The sequence below is a fragment of the Centruroides sculpturatus genome, unplaced genomic scaffold (assembly GCF_000671375.1).
Source record: "Centruroides sculpturatus isolate CEXI.00-Female unplaced genomic scaffold, Cexi_2.0 scaffold215, whole genome shotgun sequence".
Taxonomy (NCBI): domain Eukaryota; kingdom Metazoa; phylum Arthropoda; class Arachnida; order Scorpiones; family Buthidae; genus Centruroides; species Centruroides sculpturatus.
Genome location: NW_019384381.1, coordinates 276,679 through 298,321, shown reverse-complemented (window position 1 = coordinate 298,321; position 21,643 = coordinate 276,679). Strand labels below are relative to the sequence as shown.

The 21,643-nt window shown below is 28.6% G+C and overlaps 3 protein-coding genes across 4 annotated transcripts in view; all 3 read right to left on the bottom strand.

The window, feature by feature from the left end:
* Window positions 1–351: 351 nt before the first annotated feature.
* On the bottom strand, window positions 352–3,442 carry LOC111617890. Of its 2 annotated transcripts, none has more exons than XM_023359239.1 (2): window positions 3,288–3,442; window positions 352–3,155 (listed from the first exon to the last, which is right to left on the bottom strand). In XM_023359239.1, exon 2 carries the CDS (start codon window positions 2,886–2,888, stop codon window positions 444–446), a length of 2,445 nt encoding a protein of 814 aa, XP_023215007.1. In that variant the 5' UTR covers window positions 2,889–3,155; window positions 3,288–3,442; the 3' UTR covers window positions 352–443. The 2 variants fall into 2 exon arrangements, with proteins under 2 accessions (XP_023215007.1, XP_023215006.1); XM_023359238.1 differs by having other exon boundaries at window positions 3,297–3,442.
* A 732-nt stretch (window positions 3,443–4,174) lies between these two features.
* Window positions 4,175–4,952, bottom strand: LOC111617893. The gene has a single exon (XM_023359241.1). The coding sequence runs from the start codon at window positions 4,781–4,783 to the stop codon at window positions 4,190–4,192; it is 594 nt and encodes a 197-aa protein (XP_023215009.1). The 5' UTR covers window positions 4,784–4,952; the 3' UTR covers window positions 4,175–4,189.
* Window positions 4,953–7,666: 2,714 nt separating this feature from the next.
* The window catches only part of LOC111617889 (mitotic spindle assembly checkpoint protein MAD2B-like), an 18,572-nt gene continuing 4,595 nt past the window's right edge, over window positions 7,667–21,643 (bottom strand). Inside the window, exons 4-8 of the mRNA XM_023359237.1 lie at window positions 20,893–21,065; window positions 18,129–18,223; window positions 17,536–17,615; window positions 12,406–12,498; window positions 7,667–7,817 (exon numbers count right to left, since the gene is read on the bottom strand). Coding sequence (XP_023215005.1) covers window positions 7,788–7,817; window positions 12,406–12,498; window positions 17,536–17,615; window positions 18,129–18,223; window positions 20,893–21,065 — 471 coding nt within the window. The 3' untranslated portion in view covers window positions 7,667–7,787. The remainder of the gene's footprint in view (window positions 7,818–12,405; window positions 12,499–17,535; window positions 17,616–18,128; window positions 18,224–20,892; window positions 21,066–21,643) is intronic.

Here is a 21,643-nt window from a genome sequence, read left to right as displayed (position 1 = left end):
TTGAGTCTTACCCAAATATCACTGTCAATGTCGCTTTTCGAATATTTCTAACTCTTCCCGTTTCTATTGCTTCGTGCGAGAGAAGTTTTAGCAAGTTAAACTTAAAAATTATTTAAGATTAACTAGCGGACAAAAACGATTATCCAATATTTCTATTATTTCAATAGAATACAATATCGTTAAAAATATTAATTATGAAGGTGTAACGAAGCCAGAAAAATTCAATTAAAATAAATCTTATTAAAAATCTATTGTAATGTATTTGTTTTATTATTTTCCCAAAACCAAATAAATTAAGGGGCCTAAATGCAAATTCTTGCACAGGGCCCAGGAATGGCTAGTTACGGCTCTGAGAATGTGTTTAGGAAAAGTTATGCGAGTTAATCAAAATAAGCACTTTTAATTTTCAATAAAATAAGAATGAAATCATGAAGTAACTATTTCTACTTAGACGAAAACCAGTTTCGATTCAGCCATCCTTTCTTTTCTGTATCAAATTTACTATTCTTGGTAACGGCTGTGGCTGTCGTCGTGGCACTCTCTTTGACAAAATTTGTCGAACTCGTAGATTTATCACTTAAATCTTCATCAAAATTCACTTCGTGACGTCGTTTTGATTCCGTTTCAGAATTCGAATTTTCCGTTAATCCTTTCTCTCTTCCATATTCGGGAGCAGTCACGATTATATGTGAAGGAATGTGAATATCCTCGCACTCTTCGTGACCGTAGTAACATATTTTCATGCCTTTCTTATTTGTTTTGATAATGGGAAATTGACTTTGCAGATTTCCCTCCATTTTATCTGAACTCTGCAATTTCCTCGATTTATCTTTTTTCGGGGCTTCTACGATTACGCGCGCGTTTAAGTGAATTTTATCGCATTTTTCATGGCCATGATAACAGATATCTTTCCCATGATCCGATAAAGCGTATTTCTTGGTTTTGCTAACGTTTAATGATTTTCTATTAGTTTTCTGGAAAGAAGCATTGTCAGCGTGACTTCGAATATCTTTCTGTTGAGTAACTTCACTTCGATGAGATCCGGCCATGAGCAACATTGGCTGATCCAGTGTTGAATGTTGCTGCTGTTTCTGTGTATGAGGTTGCGCAGAATCTTCCAAAACAACTTTCTGAGTAGAAGAGTAAGAAGGGGTTCTCGCCGATACTTCGAAAGGTTCCCAACAATCTACTTCTACTACAGTGTGGTTGGATTTAGAAGGCAAAATTACTATTGTTGGTCTTATTGCCTGGTTGTCATCAGTACAGAAACCTTCAGAAACCTCACCTTCTATAATTTCTCGTTTCGAAAACTGTGATGTTTGAGGAATGAAAACTATCGGTTGAGTTTTTTCATTTGTAGCATCTTTATGAAACTTATTTAGATCATCATAGCTTGGAGGGAAAATAAATACTATCGGCTTATTTTTAACGGAAGGAGGTAGTGTTTGAATTGTTTCTTCTGCCAATTTACTCCACTTTTTTTCTTCCGGATTCTTCATATGTTTTATCTGTTTACTTAACTCTTCCTTTCCTGAAGCAATTAACACAGTTGATATGCCACTTTCAGTTCTCGAATAGTAATCATCTTTTGACTGCTCTTTAGCAGAAACAGCAATAACAGTGGGTTGGGCATCTGTTTCCAACACTTGTGACATAATATCTTGCATCCTAAATACAAGACTAGACTTTTTATTCGGAGAAATAAATTGTTTGGGTTGTACTTTAGATTTCACAGGAACTTTGACGTTGGAAGATTCACTTTCCGACTCGAATTTCGATGGAGATACCAAAATAACATTAGTATTTCTACTAGAAAGGGGTCTGATAATATCTTCTAGTGGACGAGGATTCTCATCCCATTCGTATTCTGGAGACAGCTGACTTATTTTGAATTTTGCACAGTATCCAGAATTGCTTGTATCAGAATCGGGTTGAACATTAATAGCCATAAGTGACAAATCGCGACTTTTGAAATTAGTGGAATCTACTTTTTCAGTGTCTATTGTCAAAATATGATCGCCCACACGAAATTTCGACTTGGAATCTTTGGAAAGAAAAATAACAGATGGACTTTGATCTTGTTCTGATTTTTCAATCTGAGAACCTTTGTCGTCGTCGCTGATTAATTTCTGAGAAGCAAAAATGTTTTTTTCGTTTTTTGTTTTTGAATTTTGTCGTGTAATTTTGGCATTTTTTTCAGCTTGAGAAGTTTTTCTTCCTGAAACTCGATGGTTTACCTTTTTTCCAACATGCAATATATTATCGGAATGTGTCATGACATTCGCAAAAGGTACGAAATCACTATCAAAACACTTCGAATGATTTCGAGAAAATGTATTCGCTTCCAATTGTGATTTAAATTGTTGTTTTTCAAATTCAATAGATTCTTTCGAATTATTTTCTACTTTCAAGAAATTTGAGGATTCTTTCTCCTCCTCGTTTAAGGAAAAATCACATTCGTGGCTACAGTCTTTCTCGTGAATTAATAAATCAGTAAGAACTAAAACCAAATCTTCTATTAATTTTTGTTCTATTTTATTATTTACATCCTTATCTAATTGATCATTTTCAATAGAAATATTTTCATCTTCACAGAAATGTCCCATACTAGAATTATGAGAATCCTTACAGGAAAGCATTTCGATATCCATAGAGTAATTATTAGTGTTCGTCTCCGTTTCCTTTTTCAAAAATTCTACATTCCGACTTATGAACTTTTCTTCGAGATGATCGTTTTCATCCGAAATTGCTACATTATGAGAAATTTTCTGATTTATTTTCTCGTTTGAAAATTGTTCATTACGATGATCCGAAATTGTTACATTATCATTTCTATTGTAATTTTCTTCAATTTTTTCTAACGAATGAATTTCAACATCATCTTCCATTGCATTTTCTTCTTCAAATTTACCATGTTGAATTTTTTTGGATTTTTCTTCATTTATGAAATAGCCATTTTCTTTTAAAGATGATAAACTCGACGATATTTCATTTAATTCCGTCTTCTAATTTACGTTTAATAATAAAGGATATGCGTAAATTTGAAATCAATGTGGATCTTATCCTTAAAGTAATTATAATCTTACCGTATCATTAGATGGCTTCGATTTAAATCGGTGCTTCATCCATTTTAAAAAACAGTGTTTTGTGCACTTCTGAAAATTTATTTTAAAACTTTCGAGAATCAGAATATTATAAAATTTGAGAGGTTTTAAAAGTAGAATCTTAATCTGCTTTCGTTCTAGAAAATAGATTATGATTCTACATTTGTCAGTTATATAATTTACCAATTGTACCTTCTCGTTCTCAACATTTTTGTTAATTCTCTTCATTATCTTCAAGATATTTCCCAATTAAATTATTTGTTTAAAAAATAAAATCGAATTATTAGAACCAAATATGGAAATTTATAGAGATTTGAAAATTCTAATAATAATCTGATTTCGCCAGATTATTATTAAAATTATTAACGTGTATAACAATATATGAAAAGAAATTATTAAAACTTCTTACGTGCTGTAATAAACGAAAAGAAAAACATTCTTTTCATTAAAAAAATAATAATAATAAAATTAGAACGATTTATTTACGATTTATTCTCATAATTTCATAATATTTGTAAGTACAGTATACGAGAGTGTGCAAAGTTTAACCGTGCTCTGATTTTTCAATTTGAGATCGTTTCTCGTCATCGCTAGTTAATTTCTGTAAAGCATAAATGTTCTTTTCATGTTTTGTCTTTAAATTATGTTGTAGAATTCAATGAATTCTGGCGTTTTCTTGTCCATGCAAATCTCTTTTTTTTTCTGAAAATCACATCACTCCAATATATTGCAATGAATTGGGTTGATGGAATAAGGCAATGAAACACATGGACGATCTGCCAATGAAAGTGCCACCTGGGAAGACTTCATGTGGCCAGCATACGCACGACCGCGACCAATTGCCAGTGTTGGATGGTTTTATCCACACAGTCATTGACTGGAATTTTTCAGGACAATCGAAAGGATACGAAATCATCGACTCCGTGTATGACTTGTCGGCCTTTGTCAAATCCATGATGGACATGGAAAAAAGGGTCCTCTTAATGCCCGCAGGGCGGATAGAGTTCTTTTTAAATCATTCTGAAATTCTATATCTTTTTTGTAAATGATAAAAACAATCAAAAGTATAAAAAGAAAGAAAACAATCACCCACCAGCCCAAGACCTGGAGACGGGACTGCTCATCTTAATCTTCTCTTGGAGATCTTCGGCCACAAAAGAGACCATATCTCCATCTACAGTAACCATTCCCTGAAGTTCCGAAAGCCCGCTGGTATCGCTTCCACCTCCTGTGCAAGAGAATTCTGAACTGAGCGAAGGAGAACCTTCCAGACTCGTAGTCTGACTGTCCGAAGTCTGCTGACATTTATTCTGTAACCTCTTCCATGGTTCTTCGCCTTCACCTACAGAAAATGTCTTTTCTATTCCCTTTTCTAGAACTAGACTTGTGGGCCTTTTATCTCTTGTTTCAACTGTGGGATTACCTTCGTCGTCGCTTTTCCTTTCACTTTTGGATCTCTTCTTAACTTCTTCACTATCTCCAGCATCTCTATCCAATGATATCTCGCCGTAAGAGCCTGCCATGATATCAACCGAGATATCATCGTTGTATTCTTGATCTTGGTATCTTCCATCAGCTGGTCTCTCCACATTTTCGCTCTCGTTCTTTTCCAAACTAATTTTAGTGTTAAAGTTGGACGCGTTGTCCAACGACATACAAACAATTTCTTCTGAATTCATGGATTACTTACGGCAGCATTTAGATGATCATTCAAAGACTGCATTTCTGTTTGTTTACAGAAAAAGAAATCACACTCGCTACACCGATATAAGTCGTCATTTCGGAACAGCGACATCTTTAGTCGTAAGTTCGCTCGTTTTAATAAATCAAAATCGAAAATTATAAAATATATTCCTTCTTTTTCGTCTTCTGTCTGTTTCATATAAAATATATTTAATTAGATTTNGACTTGTCGGCCTTTGTCAAATCCATGATGGACATGGAAAAAAGGGTCCTCTTAATGCCCGCAGGGCGGATAGAGTTCTTTTTAATTTAAAAAAAATAACTACAACTAAAATAAAGAAAAAATTAAATAATTTTCTAATGAGTTCCTAAATTGTCCAGACCGCCTTACACCTTTAGTTATAAATCATGCAACCTTCCGCTTTAAAAAGAGAAACATTAGTTATATAAGTCCGGCATATAAGCATTTATTTGAAATACAGTATTTCAAATTGAAAAAAAAAAAAAATGTAACTTACTACAGAACGTCGTTTCAAAACTAAAAAATAGTTTAAGCATTATATCATTAAAAAAAAGAAAGAAAACAAAAACCTGAATTTCCTTGACGTATGAAGCAACAGCATTTGATCTTTATGAGAATTTTCTATTTGTCACGATGGAATGATACTTCAAAACTGGAAATAATCATTAAGGAACGTTATCATTTTGACGATCCTAAAGCAGTAATTTTTATAATGATATCATGATAACGTTCATCATCTCTGTAATAACTAAAACATGATACAATAAATATACATAATTACTAGTGATGTAACGAATATTCGGTTACTATTCGGTATTCGGCCTATTTTTCACTATTCGGCCGAATACCGAATATTTAATCACTATTCGGCCGAATACCGAATACCTAAAAACAGGAGTAATAAATAACAAAAACACAGTAAATTAATCATTTTGGTACTTAGATTTAATGTTATCGAGTTAGTGTTGTTTGTTTATATTTATTTATAACTTGTAACATGCACAAAATAAAAAAGAAAATAATATTAGTCACATGTATTCACAATTTATAATTACAAAGATCAGCACACGTACACGTCTATCGTTGGAGAATCCTCGCACATCTGAGGGTCTGACCCTGCCTATCCTTCTTTTTAAGCGCTCGTCTTTGCTCTTCCCTTTCTCTTTCCTCTATCGCTCTAATCCATGTATGCCTGTGCATACATCATAATACGCGCTCACGATACTTTCGATTCGTCACTTTTCCGTCGTAGAGTTCCCATTTTACAATTACGTGACTCAGCCTGGTGATAACGGAGAAAAGAGACAGATAGGACGTCGATATAAGTCACAGTTATGATTTCACAGATTCGAGACAGCTTGATAGCCCGAACGGCCCCAGGCTTTCGCCCGTGCACGCTAAGTGACTTTCATTACAAGCATTTAGCTTTCCGAAGTCTATGACAACAATTGTTTGGCATTGACGGCCGCGAATTTCGTGCCAATAAGCTGCCTCGACTTGTTCGATTATGTTATCAACTCAATTTCATATTTATTTTCACATTTTCACTTCGCGGTCCTTCTCTGTTCTTTTTCCGTTATTTACAAGTGTAGGTCATTTGATATCATCATTTATCACATACTTCCATGACACTCTTGTCTGTCGGCTACAACTGCCAAGAATTAACGCGATTGGCGAAGCGTAGTGACAGCGAACCAATAGAGAGCAGGATCCTTGCCATAATGCGGTTTGCGCGCCAATTTTCGTACGTGCGTTAATCAAGCCGAATAGTTTGGCCGAATATTCGGCTATTTGGCCACGCTCCTGGCCGAATATTCGGTATTCGGCCTGAGGCCGAATATACTATTCGTTACAACACTAATAATTACTTATCCAAAAATTGTAATTTATATTTCATAGCTTACATTATATTCTTTGAAACAGCATCTCAAAAATTCTCTTTTAAAATATAATTAATTCAATGTAAAATAATTACTTTAGTTATATTGATAAATGAAACAAAAACAAAATTTTTTCTTCTATTTATTTTCAAAATAATGCGACATTTTCAATATAATAGGAATGAATTAACGTTCATTTCAGAAACAACTATATAGTTAAATAATTTTATTTTTAAATGTATCTATCAAATCAATATTTAATATTTTTGATATTTAAATAAATATAAAAAATTCGAATTATATATACAGATTCCTGGAACATATTTTAAATCAATAAACAAATTTAGTGCCTATGAACAGAATTTTTGATTCATTACAATAATTATAAATTTAAGTATAACTCATTAAATATTAACATTTAAATTATTAAATATTAAAATAATAATAATAATCAGTAGTTCTTAAAATGGAAATGCTTCCTATACTCCCACAGAAAAAGTTAGTTTTCTATTTAAAGGGATAGAGAGTCCTCCAATGTTCTGTTCATGTCTCCTCTCCCATCTAGGTTTAGGTATAATTAAATAATTAAGGAAGAAAATTCATCTATGCCCATTCATCAATGTAAAGATATTAAGGTCTTGGTTAGACAACAGAAAAGATAAATAATTATAGATTTAAATTTAATATTGTTACATTTTTATTAAAGTCTTATAAAAGTAATTCTGTTTTTAATGAAAAAGAGGGGAAAAAAGATTTTAAGTTCTACCAAAGGGAGAAAGTATATTCTCTCAAAGAGGTGTATAGCATTCTTATAGAGAGTTTGCACTCCAGATTAAAAATTACAGATTTTAAATGTGTCTGTTCGATACCTAACAATAGTTTATTTTTCAACTAGCAATAATTGTGCCATAATAGTAATTAGTTTGTGCAGAAGCAATACAATATTTCCTAAATAATTAAACATTCTATTTAAAGTGTGACTTGCAAACATTTTATAAAAATTTATTGAATTTATAAATACAAAATTTCTATCTTCAGTGTTCATTACATAACACATGTACAGTATTTTTTAAGTATACACAAGTCTTGTACTTGAAATTATTCTTTTTCCACAACATAAAACTGAAGCTAAAAAACCAGAATAAAATAAGCATATTATTTTACAGATCAATTAAAACAAATTTATAAATAATTTGAGAATTTTAAAAACTGTACCATATTTTGCATATTGATCAGCATGCCAGTTTAAGTGAAGTCATACCAAGTAATTATGTATTGTAAATATTGTAACCCTTCTCATTCTCATACAGAATTTATTTTGCTGGCTATTTACTGGTATCATAGAGAGAATTTTACTTTTCTACAGGCAAGATTTGGTGGGGTCGGGTGTTATACGTATCAATCATACCTGACATAAAATATTTACTTTGGCTAAGTAATGTAAAGAGCATCTATCTACACAGATAAGGTAGTCTTAGTACTTTAAGGTACGGTTACTAAAAGAGGGACAAACTTTATGTCATTTATTTATTCATTCATTATTCAATTGAATAATATTTTTTTTGTTGTTAGAGATTGAGAATCTTTTATCCAAAATGCTTGGGACTGAAAGTGTTTCAGATTTTGGTACATTTGTAAACTTGCATTTGATTTGATTTGATACATATTAGTCTCTCTGGGCTTCTTTTTTATGTCTTTTATTTAGAGATTTTTATTAATTATCAAAATAACAAAAACTTTTCACACATCTATATGAATGTATATTTTTAAACCTACTTAAGATAGACATGTCAAAAATTGATCTGTCCAAAAGGATGCATATTTGTTTAAATTTTGAATGTGTTCTGATAAATATAAGTTAAATGTTGAAACTGAAATACACTCGAAAATACAATCGTCTTTTGTCTTTATATAAGGTTTGTTCAAATGATCACATAAAACATATGATATCACTAGTCACCATAGCAGCACTACAGTATATACAATGTAATGACAAAGTTATGTTATCTGCTATAGGAAACACCTCCTACATTCAGAAACATTTCTCAATGTGGCACAAGTTTGTGTATATCCTCCATACTTTTCATAGAAAGAAGAAAGATGCTGGATGAACCATTCAGTTATAGCTTCATGCACTTTGCTGTCAGACTGGAATCTGTGAGCTTTGAGAAACATTTTTAAAGATCTAGTCCAAAGACATGGAAACAGGCTGACATATTGGGACTGTAAAGCAGATGCTTCATCACTTTTAGATGGAAAGTTCTGTAGCATCTGCCTTACAACCACTATATGTCATCTTGTGAATTCTATGTTTTCAGGCCATTAAAAAAGTTTCACAAAGGTTGCAGATTCCAGTCTGGCAAAGTTTGAGCAGCTGTAACTGAATGGTTCATCCAGCATTCTTCCTATTTCTAGGTGGAAGGTATACACAAACATCTGCTGTGTTGAGACACATGTCTGAATGCAGGAGATAACTTCCTACAGTAACTTTGTCATTATGCTGTATATATTACTATGGTGATCAGTGACACCATATGTTTTATATCGTACAGTCTATGTTTCTTTTGAACAACCCTTATACTTCTCATGAAGTTTATCATCAGGGTGGCCAGAAAAATCATTCGTAACAACTGAAAGGCAGCATTAATTATCTTAGAAACATATATTCTGATTAACCCTCAAGGTAAACCAGTATATAGACTGATTTACACTAGATGTGAGGTAGGTAAATCTGTTATATAAAAGGTATATCAAGATATGTACAGGTATAGCTTTATATCTGGTATAAAGGCATATCTGGAGTCCTTTGTTTAAATAAGCATGCTGCTCAATGTGTGAAAATACAGTATTAAATTAAGCAATTAAAAAGAAATAAAATTAATTATAGAATTACATATAAAAATATTCTTACAGTTCACTATAAATATGAATAAAATATACTTTATATTTTATTAATTATGTAAATATTTTAAGCCGAAATTTTTGTATATTTTGTAACAGATCAAGAAATTAAAATTTGAAATACAGTAATACCCCGACTTATGCTACCCCAACTTACGCGAATCCGAAGTTACGCAATTTTCAAATCTCGTCGATTCATCTTTTGTTTGAGCGCCACGCAACTCTTGATTACTCACTCCCCCCATACTATTGTTCAGCTTACATGTTCAGATGTGTCGCGCAGAATCGACACATAGCTATAATTTATTTTCTGTTATTTATTTCTGTGTTTGTTATATCTACGGAGACTTGAGAGACATCTATGTGATGATTGCTTGTAACCGTAAACGAATCAAAAGCCGAGATAAGATTAACGAGAACATTTATTAGCTTACATACATCCGACTTGGATTTTACATAAATTGCGAAATTATACCCCAACTTACACGAATTCAACTTACGCAGTTATCGCTCAGTCTCACCTATCGCGTAAGTTTGGGGTATTACTGTATTTCAAAATTATGGACCATTAAAAAATCTTGACATAAGTATCAATTAAAAAATCTCATGTCAACATTTTTTAAATGATACTGCAATAACAAAATCTTTAATTATTAATTTTATTTAATATTAATGAAACAATGTTTTAATGTTTTGAAAAATAAGGTTACAACAAATAACTGTTACAGACTCTTTTTAAATTTTTTATTAATTGAAAAATATTTCTAAGAATTTATCATTAGTTAAATCATGTGTAATAAATAAAAATTAAATTACATAAATGTCACAGTATTTAAAATATTATTTAGTATTGATTCTATAAATATAAAAATTCTAATCATATATCTGTATTTACAAAATAAAGTACACAATGATAAATATTTTAAGTTATAAAGCATGCTTTTGCTTTATTTATTAAAGGCATCTTCTGATATAAGCCATTATAACAAATTTCTGTTCCAATTGCTTACACCTAAAGTGACCTTTAACAAACAAAGCAAAAATGCTTGTTTTCCTTTCAAATTGTTTTTTTTTACATGATTTACAACAATGATACTCATACTGGTATATTTACCTTAATTTTTTTATAATCAAACTACAAGATGTAAAAGTCTCAATAAGACTATTATTGCTATTATCAATTTCAACAATGCTTATGAATGTGATGACATTAATCAGTGAGCAAATAACAAATTACACTACCAAAAAACATTGCCAAAATAATGATAAATTTCATAAATTCATAGTTTTGTTTCTGTCTTTTATCTATATAACTTGTATGTATCCTTTGTAAATTTTCATTTGAATGGCAATTATTAAGTTTCTGAAGACAAAGTCTGTCCAAAAAGGAACCACCATTTACAGTAATACCTCGACTTACGCTACCCCGACTTACACGAACCCGGAGTTATGGATTTTCAAATCTCGTCAATTCGTCTTTTGTTTGAGCGCCACGCAACTCTTGATTACTCACTCCTCCCACATTATTGTTCAGCTTACATGTTCGGACGTGTCGCGCCAAATCAACACATAGCTACAATTTATTTTGTGTTATTTATTTCTGTGTTTGTTATATCTACGAAGACTTGAGAGACTCTATATGGTGATTTCTTGCAACTGTGAACGAATCAAAAGATGAGATAAGATTAACGAGAACATTTATTAGCTTACATACATCCAACTTGGGTTTTACACAAATTGCAAAATTATACCCTGACTTACGCGGTTATCGCTTGGTCCCACCTATCGCATAAGTTAGGGGTATTACTGTATTTATCTCATGTTCCAGACTACACACTTTCTTGGCAACTGGCCTTTCTTTTTAGGCTACTGTCACCAGAAGTTAAAAAAGTCCTTTTAAAAAACACAAAAAATATATATCCAATTAAAATTACAAGAATTTCTAAAAAAGGAACTGGTGACATAAATATTTCTTTCTTGTTTCCATCCATACCTTCTTGGGGTTTTTTCAGCTTTTATCGGTCAGTTGCCAAGAAAGTGTGTAGTCTGGAACACGAGATAAATAAATGGTGGTTTCTTTTTGGACAGACTTTGTCTTCAGAACCTTATATATAAGTGTATTATATGAAATTATAAAAAAGCAATGAAATTAATGATGAAGATCGTCAAATTAATTAAAAGTTTCTTTACAAACCAGTTTGTAAAGAAACTTTTAATTAATTTATAATAATGTACTAATAATGTAATAATAATTAATTAATAATGCATGGTCATGTATGTTAATCAACTGCTTTAATAAATCTCGTAATTTATTGAAATAAAGATTGTATTTTAAGATTTACAGATGTACAGTACTTACATATTTTAAAAATTTTCTTAAATTACACAACTTAGTTATACATTTATATTCAAATCTGCAAAGTATTATTTAAGTTCTTACAATTTTTTTTAAAAACATCTGTATGGCACAATTCAGTAAAACTGCATTCATCATAAACTACAAAAACAACCATTCATACCTTTAAATGCAGTGCCAATTTTACTTTTTCTAATTTTTCGGTTGTTTTATCCTGAGGAAGGGTGTTTAAAACAACCAAAAACGTTAGAAAAAGTAAAACTGGCACTGCATTTTAAAGATATGAGTGATTGTGCTCTACCAGAGTAATTATTTAAAAAAAAAAAAAAAAAGCTAATCAGTTTTATATTTAAAAATTAAATATAAATCCTAATTCAATATTTAAGAACTTTAAAATATTTTTTAAAAACATAAACAAATTATGAAATGTAAAAATATGAATAAATCATTTGTATTTACTTTGGCTATCTCTGTATCAGCAGTCTTTATAGGTACAATAACCCCATTTTCAACATCAGATTGATCAAATTCTGCTTCAATCCAAGGAAATTCCTATGAAATAAAACAATTAAATGATTCTCTTCACAGTATAATGTAACTATTTTATTTATAATTAATACAGTTGTATTAAATGAAGATATTTCTTTGCTTTTACACAGTTTTGATAAATATTTTATTCAACATAATTTAAACTTTTGTTAAATGATAATGTCCCATCTTAACTTCAGAAAATACACAAAGTTCTGTTTAAAATTAATTTAAAAGTTACTTCAACTCAAAAATGAAAAATTGTTGTTTTAAATCATATAATATGAATGTATTCAGAAACACTACTTTGTTTCTAAATGGATACTTTGAATTGAATGATATATGGTTAGGTCTTTTTTTATGTAGAATATTTACATTTCACAAAAACACAAATTTGAACATGTGAATGGTTAGGTTAAGGTTAAGGAAATCATTCATTAGTTTTGAGATTTACTGATACATAAAATAAACAATAACTACTATTATATAATATAATTTTTAAAAACTTTTAGCTTAGTTATTAGGACATAACAAGTTCCAAACTGGCATAAACTGCAGAGTAAATATTTTTTCTAATTTTAATTATCTTATTTATTCAGTCCTACTGCATTATACACTTATATTCACTCTCTTGCCACATATTGCAAAACATTTCATAATAAATTTTAGCACAGGAGTCTCCAAACTGTATTTTTAATTCTTCCAGTGTTTTTGGCAGCAGGACATAATTATTCTTTCACAAAATCTCACAAAAAGAAATCTAATAGAATAATATTAGGCAATCTAGAAAGCCATTCCCTAGAGCAACGGTGGGCAACCCCCGGCCCGCGGGCCAATTACGGCCCGCAAAGAGTTTCTATCCGGCCCGCGAGATGTTTAGAAGAAATTATAAATAAATATTTTTCGATGTAATTCGTCTAGTTTAAATTGAATATTATTTTCTGAAGTGTTGCGGCAGCAATGACAGGAAAAAATAAGGGAGTCATTTCTTTATTCAAACAAAAAATGGGAGAACAGAATTTTTCTAAATTATATCTCATCGCATCATCCATCAAGAAAATCTATGTGCAAAAGCTATGCAATTAGAAAATGTAATGTCTGTCGTATCCAACTACATAGTGCTGTTTTTATTGTGTTTAAGTCACTTAAATTTTACAAATAGGTGAGCCGTTCACAGCCCGGCACACGCATTTGTAAAATCTAAGTGACTCATACAACATGGAATTCATATAAAACGGAATAATCAACAGTGTTATAGGGGGGTCGACTGTAGTAATTAATTTATTTTTATTTATTTATTTCATATTTGCAGACTAAAAATTTACAGGTCACAAGGTGTCAATTAACTACTATGGCCCGCGGAAAAAACGTAAAATGTATTCTGGCCCATGTTATAAAAAAGGTTGCCCACCCTTGCCCTAGAGCACTTTACCTGATCCAATGTTGATAATAATATTGATAAAGTATGCCTTCACATCATTACAGACATGCAGTGGGACACTACTGAAAAGTCAGATTTGGAATGTTTTCCTCCAGCTATGGCATTAACTGTTCATAGAGCATGTCCAAGTACACCTGATATTACCAGGCACTGTGGATTTGATGAAGGGTCCATACAATTTTACTTGGTGGCAAAGTCTTGCAATTTAGTGCTACTTAAAAACTTTGAAGTTTTTCTTAAATGTAGTCATTATATCAAAGCAACCAACTACAAGTAAAAAAAGTATTTAACTTGAGAAGAACATTAAGGACATCACATTTTGGTTCCTTAAATGTAAGTAGCAAAATACCTTTTTCGGAAATCAAAAATTCACAAAGTTTAAACAGCTGTAGAAAATGACTAATTGGCTTTATAAACAGACTGGTGACAATTTTCAGATACAATGAAGCTTTTGTTGATGTCACAATCAAGTTAATTTAAGATAATTCCCACTCACACTAATTAGTAAAAATTGGAACAGTATTATTTTTATATTAAGCAGAAAAAATGTCTGCAACTTCTTTCTTACAAGATACTCTAGAAAACTCTTAAAATTTCTCTTTCTGAGAGTTCAAATCACTTATATAAGCTGTACAATTTCCTCTTACTATAGGTTATATTCTTAATGTCTTCTGGCCATTATAGAATTTAACAGTTTGGATTATTCAGAAATTTCAATGTCGTCTTTGCATAGAAGCCAGTATTTTAGCAGCAGCTTGTTGGGTTGAACTTTCATTATACGAAAAAGTTTTTGCATAAAAAAAAATTATCTGATCCCATTTTTAAACTGTTCAATGTCATAAAACTGGGTTTATTGTGATATATTTACTTATAATAAATTATTTCACAAAATTTCTTTAAAGATACTCAAAGCATATTTTACATTTAATTTTCATATTCTATTGATATTAAATGGACTATTATTTCCTTCAAATTTGACATCAAAACATCATTTCCACACTAATTGGTAAATGGCACCAATATACTTTTATTGCCACCTTTCTTCATCCCTTGCCTATATCAAGACAATAATAATGAGTAATACTACTGATAATAATAATAATAAGTATATTTTTAATCTATTATTAGCATCTTTGCATATATATGTAACTATTGATTTACATGAAATCAATATAACTTATGTAAATTGAGAATAACATTTATATAGAAAGTGGAAGAATAGGTTCTATTTTTTATTAACTGTTATAACATGAATGAAAATATTTCATTTTGTTTCTTCTTCACTTGTTGATAAAGAAACAATTTTTCTCTTCTTTTTTCTTATATCACCTCTATACTAACTTCAATCCAAGTTTCTTTTTTTATTTTTTTTTGTTATTAAAGTGATCTTAGTAATAGTTCCTGATAGTCTTATCTTAATAAAATCTATTACTAAAGCTTTTTGTTTACTACTATTCAATTTTTGTTCTTTATTGATATTGAACTAAGTTTAATCATATGATGTGAAATCATGACATAATAGAAAATGGATAATCACATCTCTTTGAAAATGAAAACTGAAAGTAGCAATGACAGAAATATATCATCGCAATAGTTAGCATAGGCCTAAACATTAATTTTATCAATGGAAAACTTAATTTTAAAATAAAATATAGAAGAATATTTTAAAGTACCTGTTAAATAGAAATTCTATCAGTAAAAATAAATTTTGTTAACTTTTCCAACTGTGTAAAACAGTATTGTTTTATCAAGTAAATTGAGTAGTATTATGTAAATTGAGGGTTACATGTATATGGTATGGACATATTAATAAGAAGTAATCAAAAATTTGAATAAAAAAATTTTTTTTCTATATAGCCTGGAAGTGATAGTGGCTGTACAGCAGTTGTTGCTGTCATCCATGGATCACAACTTTATGTAGCTAATGCAGGAGATTCCAGATGTGTTGTAAGTCGTCTTGGAGAAGCTATAGAGATGTCTTCAGATCATAAACCTGAAGATGAACTAGAAAGAAAGAGAATAGAAAATGCTGGTGGTCATGTCACTATAGATGGCCGAGTAAATGGAGGATTAAATCTTTCTCGGGCTATTGGTAAATAATAGCTTTTTTATGCTTTTATTTCAATAATTAATAAAATTNTTTCTTATATCACCTCTATACTAACTTCAATCCAAGTTTCTTTTTTTATTTTTTTTTGTTATTAAAGTGATCTTAGTAATAGTTCCTGATAGTCTTATCTTAATAAAATCTATTACTAAAGCTTTTTGTTTACTACTATTCAATTTTTGTTCTTTATTGATATTGAACTAAGTTTAATCATATGATGTGAAATCATGACATAATAGAAAATGGATAATCACATCTCTTTGAAAATGAAAACTGAAAGTAGCAATGACAGAAATATATCATCGCAATAGTTAGCATAGGCCTAAACATTAATTTTATCAATGGAAAACTTAATTTTAAAATAAAATATAGAAGAATATTTTAAAGTACCTGTTAAATAGAAATTCTATCAGTAAAAATAAATTTTGTTAACTTTTCCAACTGTGTAAAACAGTATTGTTTTATCAAGTAAATTGAGTAGTATTATGTAAATTGAGGGTTACATGTATATGGTATGGACATATTAATAAGAAGTAATCAAAAATTTGAATAAAAAAATTTTAGCATGTTAAATTAAATATTTTATTTAATAATTTAAATACTTTATTTAATAAACATTAAAACTTATAAAGAAATGTTAATAGATATTAAGAAAGGAAAACAAATAAGAATTTTGTATGACTTACAATTTCTGTAATGTTTTTTAAATTCTATAATTAATTTTGATTTAAAGAATTCCTAAAATTAAGCTATAATTTGTAAATTTTATTACATTTAATGAATAAAATATAACAATTATTTTAATGCAATTTAATACAGTTAATATTTACAATATTAGGATTAAAACTTTTGCACATTAAATTTGAGTTTACTAAATTTGCATGTAAAGAAAAAATATTTGAATGAAAATATAAAACTTTAATTTCTTTAAATTATGTATTTTGTAGCTTGATTCAAATATTCTGAAATAAAATATAAAAAAAAAGAAATTAAATCATTTTCTGTTTGGTCCTTTAAATGACTTGTATTTCTGCCACATGAATTGCTGACAATACACAAGGGATTACTCTTGAACTAGTATTGCTTTGACAGTCACCAAAACAAAAGATAGTTGTCAAGAACACATAAGCAATAAGAAAAAAATGTGAAAACACAAGTATTATTTAGTCTTATTACATGAAAACGTGTACTTTTGGCAGCACAGATCTTTTAAGATAACAAATAATTTATTACTTATTATAATTATTTAAAATAAATTGATTATACTGTACTTTTCGTTTTTTAATAAAAATGCTACATTCTGAGCAAGTTGAAACTACATATAAATACAAAATAATTTTTCAAATTTTCATATTCAATTCTTGATATTTTTGATGTATTATGTGAAGGTGGCCATATTAATTCAAACATAATATATACTTATATTAATTAAAATATTTTTTAAAACTCTTCCATAATAATTTAAAATTTATTTATTAAAAAAATGAATAAAAACAAAATAATTATTATTCACCTGTGCTGAATTATCATCAGAAACTGCTAAAGAAATTGCAGTCATCTGTTTGGTATGTACAAATATTCTGAATGTATTTTCTGAAAATATAAAACATATAATGCATTATTATTTCATGAATATGAAGTTAATATTAATGCAAAAAACACATTATAATAAAAATACTTCATTTTTATTTTTTACTATTTATAAGTACATGTTTGTTTAAATAGTGAAGTTAATATTAAGTAACACTAGATACTATTTGTCATTTATCAAAAAAGAAAAAAACTAAAAATAAAAAATGTTATAACTATTAAATATTTATTATACCCACAAAAAGTGATTCTAAAAATTAGACAAAATTTCTTTAGTTGTATTTGTTAAATTTTGTTTTAAAAATTCATATTTGTAGTGTATACAAATTAAACTTTTTAAAACAGGCCAACAAGTTATTATTGTATGTTTAAATTGGTTAATAAGGTCAAAAATATTTGTTTCCTTGACCAACTAGTTAGTAAAGCAAATAAATTCTAACTTAAAAAGGATTGATTAGACAGGGAAAAAAGAAAAATCTTTTACTAAAAAATAATTTCTATAATAAATTTATTTACCATCAGAATTTGATTCTAAAATTCCATCGGATATATTAATTTTTAAGCATAAAGCTCTTAATGCCATTTCAACATCAATCAAGCTAAAGTCTTTCCTATAGAATAAATATTTACTTTTTAATGTAATATCGGTTAAAAGCATATTATTATTTAATAATATATACCTAAAATGAATATTAATATTATTTTATTGATTTATTTTTTATCTCTATTTGATTAAAGAATACTGAAGTAATAAAAAAATATATATATACCATCTAATGACTAGCTTTTTAATTTAAATTAGCAGAAATAAAAAAACACAATTAATTAAAAGCAATCTAATTAAAAAGTTTTTAATGTTGTTGTTATTATTATTATTATTATTATTAAATTAATTAATTAATAGCTTTTTTAAAATAAAGTAATTATAATTGAATACATCAATCACTCCAAAACCTTTCCTTGCCTTTTTTAAATTATTTGAATTTTATTTTTAAGATTTTGTATTATTATAAAAATGTTTCAGTTTCTGAATCATTTATACATCATTTGCAATGACATATTCAACTAATCAAAAGTTATAGTTTAGCAACTTTTTATCATCTTTTATTTAAAAAATTAATGTAAATTTATGAAAAGAATTCATATAATTTTAATTTTGTTAAATAGTAATACTATATAATTAAGTAGATAAAAGCCCACCTCAATAAAACATTGTTAAAAGAAAGATTCAAATTTGTAAATGAATAAAGAACAAGTCTTAAGAAATTTTGCTGTCAGATATACCAACAAAGATAATAGAGTACATTTTATTAAAATTTAAATTATATTCAAACACAAATAATGACACTGAAAAAACTATGAATAATTATTTTAAAAAATCATTACATCATACATAAGATAAATATTAATGATCAATGAATATTCAGTTACTATTTGGTATTCGGACTATGTTTTGCTATTCGGCTGAATACCAAATATGTAATCACTATTCGGCCGAATACTGAATACCTAAAAAAGAAGTAAGAAATAACAAAAACACAATAAATTAATCATTTTGATAACTTTTATTAATGCTGAACATGCATTTCAAGTTCAAGAAAGCACAATTTTTTGCTTATTTATGTAAAAGATCAAAGGAAAAGTAATATAACTAATTTATTTTTTTAAGAGATGAAATAAAGGTAACAAATCAAATGAAAACTACCTACTTATTATGTAGTTTAGTCATCTATATACTTGTATATAAAAGAACAAGTCCTGATAGGATAATTAATACAGAGCCAAAACTACTGGTGCTAGAAACTTAAAAATTTGAGGGTGTGTTCCTTTCGTAAAGTTTAGGCGTGCTAAGAAAAGATTTTACAAAATTCAACCCTAAAGGAGTGAAAAGAGTAAAAAATTTGTATGAAAATTTTTACTGCGTGGGCACATTAGATCGAAACTTAGGTCATAAAATGTGAAAAAAATAATAATTAATGATCTGTAAAGCATTTTTATGAAATCATCCCCCTTATTATAAACTTGAAAATTAAATTAATGTTTTTGTTTCATTGTAGAAAATTATTTATCATAACTGAAGTTCCAGACAGCTTGGTAGCCTGAATGGCCCCAGGCTTTTGACTGTGCATGCTAAGTGACTTTCATTACAAGCATTTAGCTTTCCGAAATCTATGAGAACAATTATTTGGCATTGACGACCGCAAATTTCATGCTTTGACTTGTTCAATTATGTTATCAACTCAATTTCACATTTATTTCCACATTTTCACTTCGCAGTCCTTCTCTGTTCTTTTTCTGTTATTTACACGTGTAGGTCATTTCATTGTTATCCACATTTCATATCATCACTTATCACATACTGCCATGACGCTCATGTCTGTCTGCTACAATTGTCAAGAATTAATGCAATTGGCAAAGTGTAGTGACAGCGGGCCAATAGAGAGCAGGGTGCACGATCCTTACCATAATGCAGTTTGTGCACCAATTTTCGTACGTGCGTTAATCAAGCTGAATAGTTTGCCTGAATATTCAACTATTTAGCAATGCTCTTGGCTGAATATTCAGTATTCAGCCTGAGGCTGAATATACTATTCGTTGCATCACTAATAAATATGGAAAAAACATATAATAGTATGATAATTAACAATAAAGAAATGTAATTAAAATGTTTGGCATTTGGAAATAAAAATTTCAAAATTTTGTTTTATAAATTAGTTATTTTTCCATGCTGATATTATATTTGATGTTTATGAAATAAATAAGTGGGTATTATTTGAGCCATTCACAGGTCAATTCGATTAATTCCATTTGTAAATCCTTAATATAATTGTTAATATTTTCAAATTTTTCGTGTAACAAAATTTATATGTATTATTATATATTGAATTATATACAGAATGTATTATTATATATTGTTATATTAAAGCATAACTTTAATATAACAATATATAATAATACATTCTGCAATGTTTATTTAAATTTAAAGTTTAAAAATAATTTTAAAAACTAATTTATATTCTTAATTTTTATACTTTTTGTTTTGTGGAATTAGATTTGGCAAGTGATCATCTCAAATCAATCATTACTTACTATTTTTGTAGTTTTAAATATCAATTATTACAAAAACGTTTATTTATAAATATAAAATACTTAGAAATTTTAATAGCATATATAAATTAATTAATTTTATACTAATTGTTAATGTAATAATAAAATGTATACTATTAATTACTATACAAATATAATAACTTAAAATTTTTAAAATATGAATTATATTTACTGTAATTCTTTATCTGAAGGAATATCAATATCAAAAACAAAATGTTTTAATGGTTTATCTTTGCAATTTAGAATTGAAATGACTATTTTTTCTATTTCATTTTTCTTCAGCAATTTATGAATGGTCGTTATACTGTTTGTTATGTAAGCACATACAGCTGGATGCAATGACATCTAAAACAAAATAAATTATAATATTTATAAGAAAAATTTACATGAAAAATCTTATAACAATTAGTAATACTGTAGTAACAATATAAAGTCAAATAAAATAAAATTTCTAATAAAAACAATTTAAGGTAAAATTTTTATTAAAAATTACTAGGGACCAGATTTTTATGTAAAATTGTATTTTTTTTCTTGAAAGATATTCCACATAATATGAATAAAAAACAAATTTTGGGTGATGCAGGAATCTTAATTAAGGAATTATGAAAGCATGTTTGAAAGATTAGAGCATATTTCTCCCATTTTCTCCATAACAGCATAATCTATACTAATATAATAAAGAGGTAATGTTTGTATGTTAGTTTGGATGTACCGGGTAATCTCCAAAACTACTCATCCGATTTCAAAAATTTTTTCACCAATATTTAGAATGGAACTTCAGGATGGACATAGGCTGTATATTATTCCGTTAAACATGGGGGATGGACAGTTCTTTACGATAAGCCTTCCCCGTAAGGCTTACCGTAAAGAACTCTGCTTCTATTTATACTATTTTAGATGCGGTTTTTTGCATTTTTGATTGC

Excerpts from the sequence above, each read along its gene's own strand:
- LOC111617890 (XM_023359239.1), bottom strand. The coding sequence starts at position 2,888 with ATGGAAGATGATGTTGAAATTCATTCGTTAGAAAAAATTGAAGAAAAT.
- LOC111617893 (XM_023359241.1), bottom strand. The coding sequence starts at position 4,783 with ATGAATTCAGAAGAAATTGTTTGTATGTCGTTGGACAACGCGTCCAAC.